Consider the following 17,305-nt stretch of genomic DNA (forward strand, 5'->3'; position numbering starts at 1 on the left):
AGAACGTCTCGAGAAACAAAACAATAGAGCACCGAATGTTGATGAAGTATATATCCAGTGCAAGAATGCACGTGTTGCAACAATCTTCTTGCATTGTTCTTTGTCTGTAAAATCTCGCATCCGCCGACTCATAGATATGAGAACTAACCATCCAACTAACCGCATTCTTAACCTTTACCAATCCACAAAAAAAAATGTTGACCGCTATATATTCCCACAGAGAGAGGTACCATAGCGAAAAAATTGCATCCGACATTGAATTTCATGAACTGATGATTTGCTAATAAAGGATACGATGACTAGTTAGTTCAACGGTGAATGGCTCTTCGGTCAAATGTCATATCACAAGCTAAACAAGGCGTTTTCCCGTCTGCTATTATTATTATAAGAAGGTTATGATGATGTCTCATCATCTGGAAGCATAATCCTATAATACAAGAATGAAGTGCGTGCATACACAGCAAAACACGATATGTTGCACCATCCAATTATTCCATCCATCATTTGGACTCGTTAATATAAATGCAAATCGATTGTTTGCATAGTGTTATGAAATGATAATAAAGATAATTATCTAATAATGTTCCCAAACGATTCGTTTTACTTTATTATCGATTACACGGATAATTGATTTTATGATACATCTTATTAAAGTATATTAATTTTATCTAGGATTTGCAGAGGTCACATAAAAGGCTAGGTGTGTCACGGATGCAAGCTAGACAGACCTTGATGGTATATAACCTGTGGCGATTTCTTTGAAAGCGACGTGATATAACATTTTTTTTGTCAGACGTCCCTATTATTAATGACTATTTCACCCACATGTGATATTTGAATTACATTCTGTGATCGTAAATTATTTATTTTTATATTTTAATAATAAAATATATCTACAATTCAATTTTATATTCAATAAATTTATCAGGTAGAAGCCTTAATTGGTGTGGCATTACCTTTCTTGGAATACAAAAAATACTAAACAAATTGATAACTTGTATTGTTGAAATTTAAAACATTAAGATATAATGTATTATTAAAAAAAATAGAAATAACTAAATATAAAGTAAAATCCAAGTTTATTCGAAAAACTATTTAATAATAATAATTAAAACAATAGGAAATAGATAGATACAACTTTAAATGCATGAAAATGTTCTCGTTCGCTTTTACTGTAAATATCCAGCAAAATTCATTGTTACATTAAAATTTTGCTTTGAAAAAATACTAAATTATTGTTATGTATCTAATACTATAATTTAGTGTTTTTGTATGAACTTTGGGCTCACATCAAAACCATAAATTAATTTGCTTGATTGTTGTGCTTGGTTTATTTTCAAGTTTAATTACCAAAGTTATCACAGTAGAAATATAGCCGCTTAACTTCTACAATATACAATAGATACGTGCTATGTCGTTAGTTTGCTTCTGCGTTATAATATTTTCAAGTCGTTTAAAAAATTGAGTTGAACTCTTGGAGGTTCAAAGTGATTGCTTGGCTGGACTAGATCGGACGATCAAAATGGAAACAACTTTTTTTTTATTTGGACTTTAGAATTGTTTTCTGTGTTGTTATTGCCATCATCTCTGGATTAGATATTACATTTTGAGAGCAAAAAGTGAGAAATTTTAGTAAAAATTCAATATATAAGTAAAAATTTAGGTGATATTTGGAAGGCAATTTAATTTTGCAACGTTATGATCTAGGAAAAAAATCAAAGGTATACTTCTTCATTGCATTGACTAATCGTGGGTGAATTTAGGAAGAGCTAAAATTTGATTTTATCTTTCAAATATAGAATAAGAATACTTTAGTCTGTTTAGCTGGTGTATTTTCTCTAGGTTGCGCACGTTCGGCAACAATGAAAATTTTGCTCTAAAACGATAGATACTAATTGCAACACTACGAATATGGCTAATTAAATGATTGTTATATTTTATTAAAATATTTTAATACCATAATAAAATACATTGAGACTTAAAATAAAGTAATAACAACGACACTTTTCTGTAAAGATAATGTCAAGGTGTAATTATTCATGCAAAAATAAAAAAGGCAATATTTTACTAATTCATTGCTCTTTTATAGTTAATTGTAAATGTCGCACAAATATTTGTAATGTTTACTTATAAACTATGTTATAGCTTTAAATAAAACATAAGGTTAATTGATTGTAATTATTTTAAATTAATTTACATAAATTGCTATTTTATTTAATAACAACTTTAAAGTTCTGTAAATATTAAAGAAATGATATTTAACCCTTTAAACGCCAGCGACTCTTTAGTGAGTCACCTGTTATTAGTCTTCACGCGTCAGTATCTCTTTCTAAAAATAAATATTAAATACTTGGTTTACTGATAAATTAATATAGTATAGTAGGCTTTATTCATTTAAAAAACATGTAAATAATTCAGTAATTTGTTTAAAAAAAATAAGCAAAAAGTGACACACCAGTGAGTTACTGGCACTTAAGTGGTTAAAAGCACTTTTTATTTTAGTTAAATTGAAATAAAACTGAACGAAAAATATGTTTAAACAAACTGATTGAAAATTAACAAAAGCTTAAGAGTGGCAAAGTTTTTATTTAATTATAATCATTGCTTTAAAATTAAATCTTTTCAATCGTAAATTCCAAAAAAACGAAACTTTTTTTACTTCTTCGAAAAAAATCATATTTACCTGAATTTATCTTACAATTTATTTATTCCTTCACTTAAAGCTTTATTTTACAGCTTTTACAACAACAACAAAAAATCTATGAATTAATTTTGTATTATTTATGTTTTAAAACGTATTTACAAGACTGAAAATGTATAATAAGAAATTGGAAAAATCTACAAATTATCTTAATATTAGTCTTAAGAAGCTAAATCTGACAAATATTTATCAAACTAGCCATATTGCTTCCCAAAGAATAGAGATGTTGAAATATCGCCAAAAAAGCAATATTTAGATTAGCATGGACTATTTTAGAACTATTTTAAAAATAAGTGATATTTTTATGCAAGCAAATAAAATGTCAAGCAAATTACTACCAATTCAATTTTTCAAAGAATTATAGGGCCTTATTTTTTTACATCTTGCTGATAAATTTAACATATAAATAAATAAAAAATACGAAATATTTTTACAACACAAGTGGACCGGTCTAAAAAATCTATAAAAGGCGGACATAAAATTTAATACTTTAAATAGCCTTCCAAACTCGTATAATCAGTTTTATATAATTTGCTCTTCTTACTATCTTCTGGTCCAGATATATTCGTATGTAGGTCAACATCAATTTTTAGGCATCTCTAACGAAAAACCAAATAAACGATAAAAGTTTGGAGACAAACCTTAAAATATTTTTTTTTAGTTATAATAATCGTTTTAAAATATTCATTGAATATGTAAGATCATTGTTCACATTAATTTTAATGTATACTTGTTGATTGTGCGTAATTATATTTTATTTAATTATATATTATTTAAAAACCTTCTTCAATAACAATTATTAAAATAATAAAAACATATTTATGATACTTGAAACTTATTTAAATCTCTTTACAACTCATGTTTGGTTTTTATGCATTAAAATATTGACAATCTTATAATATGATACATTCCATCAAACATTTTTATACTTCCTTACATAAAAAAAACTAGTGATGAATTTCATAAATTCGTAAAACCATGCTAATTATGTACGTTAATCACGTGGCGATCATTTGCTACTCCCTTTGTGATCCTAAATAAAATAACAAAGTTCCTTATGAGTTTGCAGCCTTTAGAGTTAAATTTACGGAATAAGGCCCACTTTAAAGTGTCAATCACTCGTCTTCTTGAAGAAAACAATGTTTCAACGATTTATATCACAGCTTAAGACTACGTGTCGTCAAGGGTCTGTGCCCCCCAAAACCGTACCGTTTTTGTGTTTTAATGGCGTCAAACTTATTGTGTAACTACTGTTTCTAGATCATTATCTAATATATTATCTGTGTTTGTTCTTTATTTGTATATATTTTAATGTATATTTAAATTCAAATATAAATGGCATGAAATGCCTCTTTAACGGCACTCACAATTTTACAACTATAAATAACTTTAATCTCCTGATCATAAAAATTGCATCACATACTCTGATATATATAGTTTTATTATAATATACATGTATCTAATAAACACTCGCTTTAGAGTCATTTACCAAAATATGTTTATTACCTTGCAAAATGTCAAAATATCATCTTATATAATAGTAGTACATATCATATGATTATTAATCAATATAATAGGTTGAATACAAAAAATATTTTATGTCTTTATATAATTTTTTTGTGTCTTGGTAAATCTATTAAATCCAAATATGAACGTGCCTAACGATTTATAATAATACATCACATTATTTTAGCAATGTCGGTTATAATGTTTTTCAATTGCTGAAAGTCGAAGCAGTTTTCCAAAGGTCGTGGAGTACTCGGAATTGTGATTGAAAGGTACGTCGGTTGCGAAACGATTTGTCAGCGGAGGCACCTGAAGACTTGATCACATTTAAAATAGTCATACAGATTCGTTATGGATGTTGCAAATTAATGCCGGACTGTTTGCTCTCTTGACCTCTGATCGGATTTTTTCTGAACATGTCGAAATCAGATCGCTTTCCGAAACCTATCACGAACGAAAGTCGTGATGCGTTTCTTTCTGAAACCGTAAATCAGCTCATTGTTAAAGATGACCACGGTAGCTAATCTTAAGGTGTGATTGTAACGCCGATGATCTAACGATCTACCCACCTCATTTCCACAAACATTACATTTATTATTGAACCGTGGGATTTAATGTTGTCGTATTAATGAAAATAAACGTACAACTATCATGTCGGCGCGTATGAAATTCACGGTATGTATACCAGATAGTAGATTTTCATGGTATGTATACTAGTAGAACACTGAAAATAATAAATGGTCTTGGGAGACGTGAATTCAGCAATATGTCAAAGTTAAGTGGTTTGGGTAATGCTCTTAAATGATCCACGATGCTTCTGTAATATAATGTAACATGACTATTTAACAATAATGAGAAATTACATAACCAGTCTGAATAGCTAGCGTTTTTTTTTGTGTAATTACAATTATGATTATGTGTAAAATATATACATATATAAAAAAAATAGTTTTAAATCAAAAAATGTAAAGCGTCCTTCGGCTTCTTGAATTAGTTAGCTTTCATTAACATATTTTTTTAAGAATGAACTTTACGAAATCATTCATAATGTATTTTTGATTTTGATTAATATGTATTTTTTTTTCTATCGTCAATAAATAATTTTCAATTTAACTTTTTAAGTATATAAATTAAAAATGCATAAAACATTGCTTATTTTTTAATATCTAAGTATTATAATTTGTAATAACTGCATATTTTTAGTACATAATTTAAATATTTGCATATTTCTAAATAAAAAATTGAGAATTATATTATAAATATTTGTTTAATACTGTGTATCAAACATTGTAAATACATATTTTTCTTTGCCACAAAGATGACTCAATTTTAAAATAAAACGATGTTTTCAAATAGCAATGGCAAGATATAGTTTTTCAGAAATTCAGCATAAGCACATGCTGATTTATTATAATACATAATAATACATAGCGTATAATATTTTTTTAAAGAAAAAGCTAGAGTAATAGATTATAAATATACATATTAAAATATGAATAAAAAAATATTTAAGATTAGCTACAATAAATTGTTTGCTATTTTATTTAGCATAGCGATGTAAGTCTACTGCTAGTCTACTGCTTTGATTAGTTTAGTTATTATTATTTTTACAGATGATTTGTACGTTCTTTATATCTATCTTCAGCTATGGCAATCTTCGCTCCGATGAGTATTTTGCTCATTCTGGAGTACCACAGGAATCTATTCTAGGTCCTCTGCTCTTTTTGTTATATATTAACGACATATGTACATGCAGCAATTAATAGCCCAAATTATTTATGGTTGACCTGAAATCTCATTATCAAGATTTATTTATTTATTTTTATTTAATCTTCCGTAATAACCTGACAGGCGTAAGCCCAAGGCGTTACAACGGGAAAATAAATATTAACCACCAGACAAAAAGTCTGGGAATTGGTGACATCTATATTATTAATTATAAATTATTATGTGCTATACAATTTATAATCAATAAATGTCACTGCAGCTGGTGCCAGTATTTTTTTTATAATAATAGCGCATTTTTATAAATACAAATTCGAGTACCGCCAAGTGATACGTCAAATTTTCAAGATCTCCTTGCCCTGTGGAACTCTTTTACACCTTTGGTGGAGGTGTAGAAATACAGAAATATTTCCGTCGATGACTTGAGAATGACCTTCAAGAAGTAATGGAGATTTTCTATCAAAGTAAAAGGCATAGAGGATGCTCGGCTTTATTATGCGCAGCGCATGTCATCTTAATAATTTATAGCTATTTCGCATTCTGTACGATACGCTACTTCGTAGCGTCCTAAAATATTGCTTCATTGTCTTCAATCCAAGTGAAACGAAATACTTCTTGTTGTTGGAGAGAATTTAATTTTATCCGTAGTTGTATCCTAACGTAAGAATACAATTCATTGCATTATTGGCGTAGCGTCAACTCAATGAAGCACTTTTTAAAGTTGCCAAAGGATGGTGTCTACAACCCGTCAATGCTCAGTTACCTTTGGCTAGAGAGTCGCGATCTTTATTTTTGCCCGTTATGGCCAGGAAGTCAATGCGTAAAAACAATCTTTTTTCGCGAGCCATCTAGAATTTCAACGAGCTTTCTAAACACAATTATGAGTTCAGCGATAGTTATGAGGAGCTGGAAAAAATATGTGGGATGGTGCTTATTTATTTTAAATGTACACGCATTGAAGATACCTGTCAAGTTATGATAATCAATTTTATAATAAAACATAAATATGCATATTATATTTAAATATATATTGTTGCAATTTTTATACAATATTACAAATAAATAGGACTACTGAATATTAGTGAATAAGTGTAATTTAATAAAATTATTTACAGAAGTATACTATATTTGTTTATGCATTGCAACCCTCTCAACCACTTTAAGATGACAGACATCAGCCCAATGTGTTACAACGGGATTATTAAATTTAGTTGTGAGAAACCAGTCTGTAAATCAGTGACTCTTTTATTATTTTAAGTTCAATCAATAGATGCCACAATGCAAAACCTATCTGGACTTTTTTAATTATAATCACGATATTCATTCGTGAGATTATGAAATTAAAAAAAAATAGTCCGTGATGCTCGATCGAATTTAGAATTATGAAATTATCACTAATTCTGATTTCTCAGACATGATAAAAATTTAAAAACACTAGAGTTCATATTGGATTTAAGCGCAGTTTTTTTTTAGATATATGTCATTAACTTGTACCACTGGTATATCGTGCTGGTATATAACAATACAATAATAAAAATGAAAATACTAACTAAATTATTTAAAGCTGTTTTTAAAAATGTATTTATATTAAATTTTTTATATATAATAACTAACAGTCTAGCATGATTTAGTTTATATATTATAAATGCAAGCATGATTAACTATAATAAATATGAAGAATTTGTAAACTGCTTGTTATTTTATATATAAATAGAGCTACTTGCTCTTTGTAAAAATAAATATGGATTTTTTTCTATCAAGTGTAATTATTATTCTACTTAAAAACATTCATAATATTATTATATTGCGTATTTTTTATTGCAATTGTAACGAATTATTTCCTAGTTTTTTATCAATACAAATTATCCTAATGGTTCTACTTTTTAATAGTAGTTACAAGCTCATCAATTTGTCTGTTATTATTTTTAATTCCAATGAAGGATACTAATGTTGGAGGCTATGCCAAATTAGGCTAAGTCTTGAAAAAAAACACATTCTATTCGAACATCCCAACAAAACATATATTTATTAGAGTATATTTTTATATATTTTTTTTTAAATGTATAGGTTAATCGTATTTATTTGATTTTAATTTATGTCTGTACATAACCTTAGAATTATCTTGTTTTACATATAAATTATTAGATAATACATTGGATTAAATGCCGCGCGCGTTTGACGTGATGGATTAAATGTCACATTCATAATCGATATTTGCGCCTTTACACAATCGAAAATGCATTTTTATAGACAATCTAATGCAATTTGCATATCATGTATATACCATCAGCATTACATACTTGTGTTGCGACACAGTGAAATGATGCAAAACTGAACTTGATTCTACATGATGCAGGTTTTGCGTTCACTTACAAGGAAATGATATTTAGGGTATATTGCAATTAGGCACAATACGTTCGTTAAGTATTGACATATTATTATAAATAGATGCTGTATGCAATACAATAAATCGTTTATCATTCTGTATAGACACTTAAATAACTGTATATTCATTTTCAAATAAAAAATTAAAACTAAAATATTTTCCAGACACTTTTTTCAATATTTTTACTTCTCCATTCCTAAAATTAAAAAATAAATAAAATATTATTTTTATAAACATAGTATGATTTTTAATAATTTATGTTTAATTATTTAAATATCTGATTAAATTAAGAGTCATATGAAAAATTGGCAATGTGTATTTAATTTTGTTAAAAATAAAATACACATTATATAATATTATTATCATTACTAGTGATATCTACAGTTAATCTTGATTATTTTCAGGCACTGAAAGGATCAATTTTTGATTCCCTATTGTTTGTAATCATAATTGTTTAAATTTAAATATTTTTACTATAATTTTATTTTAAAGAAAAACTTCTTATATATTATAAAATATAAATTTAGCTAAATTAAAGTAACAAATGTATAAAAACTTTTTTTTTTTATTTTGCATGATATTTTTTTTATATAAATATAACGTTAATATATATTAAATTAAAAAATATAATATTTAGATTAAGATTTTACAGCAGTACAAATTAAATATATATATTATATATTTTAAAAAGTTAAATATTGTATCGTTTTTAAAATTATAGCCATATAATAATATTTATAATGCTTACATTAAAAGTCATATATTATAACATATTACATATCTTGTGTGTGAATGAAACAAATTTAAATAATAGAAACTAAAATGCTTTAAAATTGAACATTAACACCCATATTTATTAAAAAAAACGTATTATTTTTTTGCTTAAATAAAAACTATAATAATAACTCGGAACATGCTTCAAGTTTTTTTCTTTCAATAAATATATACACAAATATATCACTATAACTGTTGACAATATATAATATGTAAAAAAAAATATAAATTAATCGAAATACATAGATTTCTAAAACTAGCAAAAACCTAAAACATTATTTTTTTAATATTTCAGATTTTTATTCACATATTTTGTGTTTTCAATAATTATTTAAAAATAAACCGCATAATCGGCAATTTTATTTTCTGCAGTAACATATTAATTAAATAAATAAAAAAATTATATTAAAACACATTCGCTAGAAAACCATTTTGCATTATTAAGCTTTAAATGTTAATAATTAAATAATTATTAATTACGACATATTTTAACAGAATAAAAAAAAATATGAAACTCTGGTCTTCATTTACTAGTTTTTTTTTGATAAAAATAAATTATTCGAGATAAATACTAGCGATTTTAACGATTTCATACAAACAATTAAACTTACTAATTAAAATTCTATTGAAATATGTTTCTTATTAAATAATAATAATATTCTTAAGAACAGTCTGCTTACACAATATATTTACTTTTTATATTATATCATCACCAGAAGTAAAAGGCAAAGAACAGTTGATAATAAAATTTTAACCTTAAACAGACATAATAATTTTTATAAAAGCAAGTTTTAACGCATGCCTTAAAATAATCAATATCGCTCTAAAACTTTAAAAACGCTACCAGATTGTAAATTATTATTAAAAATAACACGAAGTATGAAAAAATATGTATTATTATTTTCTGACTTGATATTAAAATACATATATAAAAGATAAACTAATAGAAATGATTATGTCCCAATAAAATTAAACAGTATTTTTTTTATTATAAACTCTTCAAAACTCTTATTTTAAATTAATATTATTATGAAGTATTAGCTATCTGGTCTATAATCACAAAATATAATTTAAATAGGATTTTTTAAACACGTTATATTTTATACCTATATTACTTAACATAAAAATGAATTTAATGCTTTATAAGAAGAAATCGACAACACAATATTTAACCCAAAAATATTTCACATAATATTACAATAATAAATATTGTTTATGTAGGTATAATATTTTAAGAACTATAATTATTGGATTATACCATGTTTTATAGATCGTTTAACATATTATGCATTTTCAATAGACAATGAAAAAAAAACGTTCAAACAAAATAATAATGGGGCGTATATCTCATATATGCGAGTCAAGGACACAGACGAAAATTTTACCATAAATCCGAATCCTGTCGATTTTTCCCACACGCGAGATTACTATACTAACAAAGGCCCCGCCCGGATTCTTCAAAGAACGCTCTCGGCCATTAGGCGTTGCTGTAAAATCGCTTTACCAGTATTGTACCTTTGGTGAAAGTTCAAACCAATCTCGCCTCTAAGTTATTCGTAAATAAGACTGTTTGTAGTTTGAGATCCGTTTTACGTTACAACAGGTACGAAAACGGTCTCGGAGCAATTGGCGCACTTTCCTATGCGATTTGACGCATATAAAAAGATGGGGCACACCGATGAAAAATCATTCCAAAGCCAAGACTCGAACAGTCAAAAAGTGTCTCTCTGACAAGTCTCTCTCTGTCTATCTATCGCAACTTTTATCGATATGCATTCGGTGAGTGATCGTGTGTGGTTATTGTGTTGTGCGAAAGACACTCTTTCAGCGACCTACCCATAAAAAAATTACAACCCCTATTGTGTTTAAAAATGTGTTTGCCTTAATACAAACTAGTGTTATTATCATTTGAATTTTTTAAATATATATATATATATATAATTTTTTTCTCTAAATCGGATCACCAACCCAATTATATTTATTTTAATAATTGTACATTAGTATTTTAATAATAAATAAATATATACAATATTCAAATTAAGGTAATTCGTATTACAGTATATATTTAAAATTTAATCGAATTTATATATCACTAATTACTAATTACACTATTAGGATAATCAACCCTTTGCTATTTTATTTTTGATTATTGTTTATGCAATGTAAACTGTATAATTTAACAATTTATATTTAAATGAAATAGTATTAAAAAATATTTTTTTAATGGCAACAATGACAAAGGATCTTCAAAGTATTCCAGATTTATTTTTATTATTTAACATCTGCTCCTTTATTTTAGTTTATTTTATTTTTTAACATCTGCTCCTTTACTTTAGTTTAAAAATTTATTAATCATTAATTAATCATTAATTCTACATTAGTTTATCGGTGTTATTATAAACTTATATAGTTGTGGTTTAAATTTAAATATTAAAAATTATGAATTATAAAGTAGAAAATTAGTAAAAATTCGTTGAACGTTTTGAATACATAAAAAAAATGTTAATACCATTAATTTCTAGCTAACCTTAAGATATATTTTCTTATTAGTGATTTATCTAATATATTTTAATTTTATTCAAGAAATAAAACTTTAATAAACATTTATATATATTATTAAAACTGCATAACTAACTAAATACCGTCACCAATGTAGCAACTACACAATTTCGGTGCAACTCTCCCACAATTTAAAAATTGATAATAATTTGTATGACCAAAGTGATTACTCAAGCCAGACAATAACAAGTTCCATGGGAACATTTTCTTGTCGTTCGAAATATACGAGAACATAAAATATTCGCACATTGACAACCATTGTAACCATTTTGTTTCACAGATCGTAGTATTCGCCACCCTCTTGGCTCTTGCCTCGGCTGCTCCACAATCATACAACCAACAGCAATACAATGCACCCATCCCGATCGTGAGGCAAGCTCAGGAGGTTAACCACGACGGATCTTACCAATACAAGTGAGTTTTGGCCTTTTATAATAACGCAAAATATCTCCTTTGAAATTCCACCATGTCTTCGGAACGCCCCATTAAATTATCTCAAATGCAGTTGTGTTGCAAGAAGACGACGAAAGCATGTGAATCTATCTAAGAGATGATGCAACTGCAGGCACACCTTTTATGAATGAACAGCCACAATTAAAAATGCAACTTTATTTTTAATATATACTAAGAAACATATTTATTAATCATTATTATAATTTAATCTTTACTTTTTTTAGCTATGAAACCGGCAATGGAATCGTCGCCCAAGAGCAAGGATATCTCAAGAACGCCGGAGTTAAAGACCAAGAAGTCCAGGTAGCTCAAGGATCTTACAGCTACACCAGCCCCGAAGGAATCCCAATCACCGTCACATACATCGCTGACGAAAACGGTTTCCGCGCCGAAGGAGCTCATCTTCCAACCCCACCACCAATCCCAGAAGCCATCTTGAAGTCCCTGCAGCTCATCCAAGCCTCAAACGCTCAACCAGCTCAAAACTTCCAAGGATTCGGACAGAACAGACGCTTCTAAGCTTACCCACTTACCAACGTTGATGAATTATGGTTATACGATTCGTGATTTCGATTAATTAGTTTTAAGGCCAGTTTTGTGTGATTTTTCTCGATCTTAGTATCGAATACCGTTAATTTATTGTATGATTATTTTTTTTTATAGAAAAGTAGTCAAGCGAATAATAGTACTATGATATGATGATAGATCTGTATTTTTCTTTCTTCTAGCATTTCTTTCATTATTTATTCATGTTTTGTCTTTCTTTAAATTAATGTACATATGTACATTTTGCCTCAATGTGTTTTTGAGTAGATTTTTATATTTTTTGTAAAAATAAAATTACTCATTTTACCAATATGTATTATATTATAAAATGTGATCAAAATAAACGAAAACAATTCGAAATACAAAACATTTTTATTTTAACTTATACAAAAAACATATTCCTAAATTGTCATTATATGAGTTTGATTTTAACTGAATAATATTTTGTATACTAGTATAATTAACTGGTGAATTTTATTTATAATCTACTGAATCATTAAAAAATCATATCCGTTAAATATTCAAAAATCAGTTAAAAAAGATTCAGGCTTCAATACAGATATGTTTTAAATAAACTATTAAAATATAAAAGAATCAGTTAATTATTTACTCTTAGTTGATAAGCACTAACTAACTTCATTATTTCTGGATTTATAAAGAGCATTTAAAACGATAGATAGAAAAATAAAAAGCTAGTAATATGATTATACTTTAAGGCTATTTAATTATTACAAAGCAAATTTAAATAATTGTTAAGAATTCAGTATCTAATAAAGTACCACAGTGATCTAAGTAGGGTCCATTGTTGTCTGTGTTATATAATAGATAAAAAATATTCTGCAATTAGATAACGAGTTTGGAATTGCTTTATTTAAGTATGATACAAATATTTATTATTTGAGTAAGAATACGAAAATGTGAATTAAAAATCAAATTTAATGAATGTTTGACTGAAAGTAATTAAATTTAAATTAAAATCTAGTTTTATTAACTAAAGTTATTGAATTGTAAGAGAGTATGTAAGTTATGCAAAATATAATTAGTAAATACAATTGAGTACATAGTTAGGAATTACTATACCGCATTTTAATGCCTCATTTTTACCAAGGACCAAAGCAACACTAGCCAATTTATTCCAATAAAATATATTCCTATATCACTTATCATTTTTTGTAAAAACTATTAAGATAGAGGAGTGCGTAAAAAGTTCTAAATCTGTTCGAATAAAATGCGAAATATTTTCTTTAAACAGATTTTTGTGATTGGTGATTGTGATCATTATATGATTAAGATGATATTTTTTTACTAATTTTAATTATTGCATGTTTAATATTCATATTAAAACATCTTAATAATATTTATTTTTAAAAGATTTGTCTCCTTATATTTATTTATTTTTAATCATGTTAAACGTTAATTAAATATAAGTTATAAATGTTTATGTAAATGTTACAGAATAAAAAATATGTAAATACTGCATAATATTATTCTACTTTGATATCCTACGCCGATAACAGTATTTATGTTAATTCCCTATAATAACCATAATCTGGACATCGTTGTTCTCGTAGTTCTTAGTCATAAAGATATTTTTTCAACAAATAAAATGTATGGATTTGAAAAAAAGATAAATAATAACTTCCATTACACTATTATTGGCCCACATAAAAAAAATTGAAAACTATTTTAACAAGAGAGAATGAAATAAAAATTGTATTATTAAAAAATTAAAGTCAATGCATATATTTAGGGAGTTACAGTATACAAAGGGAATTAAAAGCTTTACTTAGTCATTGCATACTATAACTATACATACGTAGTTAAAGTATTTACAAACGTAACAATAAGTACGCGTGCACTGATATGGTTGAGAGACGTCAGTTATTAAGTGCAGTAGTCTAATTCTCAATGGCTTTGCTAATTATTATTTGACATAACTTCATAATTGTAATAATTATGTATTTACGACTTTGTAGGTATTTAAAAAAAAATGTATTTTTACAAGATTTAACTTAAAATAATCAAGATTTAAACATATATATGGTGTATTTTTCGTACAGCTAAAAAGCGTTGAAGTTCCAGACATCATAATCTGTACACATTTTATGATCAGAGCTCATCGTATGAGAGTTTGTGATGCATCAGCAAATAGATTTTCTATTATATAGTTATTATATGCTTAAATATCACATAAAATGTGCAATATATATAATTGATCTTGTTTGCAAAAAAGCCACAATTCAGCTATTATTATTTTCAAAAAATATTTGCTTACAGTTACATTATAAATAACCATCGCAAAAATAGTGAAGCCACTGTAGGGCTTTGGTCACCAATGTGCACTCTGTCAATGTCGATTCTCAGAAGAATTTAGTGGCGCTGGTTCTAATGTATAGGTCGGTTCTCTAAGGGGCTTTAATCACTGGAAGTTTCAATGGGATACTTTCTGCGTTGGCCAACCGGCCAAGGACGAAGCAGCGACATTGAGTATAAAAGGGGCGACCAACTAAGGACAAGCCTCATAGCAACAGCCCGCAGCTATGCTGAACTGTATGTGGAGTTCCGAACGGCAAAGGGCAAAGCCCCGACGTTGAACCCAAGTGCGTAGACCCTCTTTGTGGTGCCTATAAATACGTATCTTATTCAGCAACAAATAAAACTCTCACCGCCTGATATCTGGCAAAAAATTAAAATTAAAAAAAAAACAATTTTTTTTTAATTTGGATGGCTAAGCGAAATACCTTATTTTGTTTCTGGATGAGGATTAACGTAACACGTGATCGCCACAAAATAATTGTGCTATTCCATATGTTTTTCATATATTTTTAAAGTAAGTGAAAATATTTTGTTTTATTTAATAATTTAAAATAACAAAATTAGCAAGCGCCATTATTAAAAAATGTGAGGGTTCAAAATTATTTTTCTTTTATAATTATCGATAAAATATTTTGATATTTTTAATAAATTAATTCATACCATGTAAAGAAACACAAGCTCTATATTGATTTCTTAAAATTAAAAATATAGTTAAGAGTTTGCCTCGATATTCAAAGAGGGCGCGAATATTTGCTTAAAATTTTAAATTATTAGTATCTAAGAACAACAACAGATGTCAATATTTTATTTTTAAATAACTTTTAATTAAATATTTTAAAATAAATTACAAACAATATTTGGCTTTTATTAATTATATTCAAAAAACATTCTCTAAAAATTATCAAAACAATACATAATGTTTATTATTATAGCTGATATTAAAATAAATTGTTAGTATCTACTAAATCTTAGTTATTAATAAGCTGATTACTAATCCATAAATGACCATGACTTATTAATATAATTTACATATTTTATATAACCAGTTTAAATGGCGGTAGTATTTAGTGCATATGTCCATTCATACATTATTAAAAATTCAGTATTATACTCGAACAATAACTACCTTTCCTTGCCAATGTAGGTTAACGTAACATCCTTGACATTTAACGACGATTACATAACGAAGAAAGCTGAGAAGACCTTAATAAAAAGGAAGCTACAGGCATTACTTAATAATAAAATATTGTGTTATATTTGTAAGGAAAAAACATGATGGGAATTTTTAATGTTGCAGCCTTATTATTGGGTTTTTGGTGAATCAACCTGTTAAATTTTACCCTATATTTTTCCGAATATATGAATAGGTAATTGCTTTAATTTATTTATGTGCACATTTTATTATGCGATAGGTTAGTAGAATAAATGAGTCATTGTTCTTTTTAAAGTCTTAATAAAATGTATATCTGTAATTTTTAAGCCTAAGATAAACTACATTTTTTTACTATAAAACCATTTTCTTTATTCAAACACATTTTATAGATTTAAAATTAAACTAATACTTGTTTTATTCTTATTTTAAAAATACATCTAACGTGTTTATTTGTAATTACAATTGTACCATGCGTGACTTTTCGAAATTATATGATAATACGGTGAAATGTATTTTTTACAAAAATCTGCAGGTAAAAAAAATAATTACATATTTAAATTTATAGTTAAGTATCCTATATAAAATACGTTTAATGGCTAAGAAGCTTATGAAAGATTTTTTCTTGTGAGTTTGTATATCATGGCGAAATTAAATATTTCGTCTTTTCTTTTAGAGGCATTGCTTTCAATAAATATGTTAAAAAATAGCATTGTATTGTATTAAAATAAAAATATACAAATCGTTTGAATTTAGATTTGTAATTCAAAATGTAAATTTGTATGCTTCGAAATATTTTCACGTGTGTAATAAAAGTAAAAAAAAAATACTGTGAATTTTTAGGTCTTTTAAATGTGTTTTAACCCAAAAATTCATATATATATTTGTAAATTTGTTTGTATTCAAATATTTTATTTTAAAATTTTCTCAGCTTTTCAAAAACTTATTTATTATGTAAACTTGTGCAAAAAAATAATTTTGTCACAAACAAATTTACACCCATTTGGGTAAATTTTTGGGTTAAAACACAGACGACGTGCACAAATTCAAAATCTTTTTATATGCCTTTTATAGGTTAAAATACTGGTAAAAGACCACAAAAATATTTACAAATATTATAAGTGCACAAATTTAAAGTTTTTATATACGTTTTTGCGATTAAAATACCAAGCTGCACAGTTGATATATG

At 26.7% G+C, this 17,305-nt stretch overlaps 1 protein-coding gene across 1 annotated transcript; it reads left to right on the forward strand.

The window, feature by feature from the left end:
• Positions 1-10,740: 10,740 nt before the first annotated feature.
• Positions 10,741-13,017, forward strand: LOC148237785 (endocuticle structural glycoprotein SgAbd-2-like). Its single transcript, XM_088204059.1, has 3 exons — positions 10,741-10,871; positions 11,932-12,065; positions 12,329-13,017. The coding sequence occupies exons 1-3, from the start codon at positions 10,863-10,865 to the stop codon at positions 12,621-12,623; spliced, it is 438 nt and encodes a 145-aa protein (XP_088060185.1). The 5' UTR covers positions 10,741-10,862; the 3' UTR covers positions 12,624-13,017.
• The last annotated feature ends 4,288 nt before the right edge of the window (positions 13,018-17,305 follow it).

The sequence above is a fragment of the Plectrocnemia conspersa genome, unplaced genomic scaffold (assembly GCF_051122295.1).
Source record: "Plectrocnemia conspersa isolate PC_06_02 unplaced genomic scaffold, ASM5112229v1 ptg000002l, whole genome shotgun sequence".
Taxonomy (NCBI): domain Eukaryota; kingdom Metazoa; phylum Arthropoda; class Insecta; order Trichoptera; family Polycentropodidae; genus Plectrocnemia; species Plectrocnemia conspersa.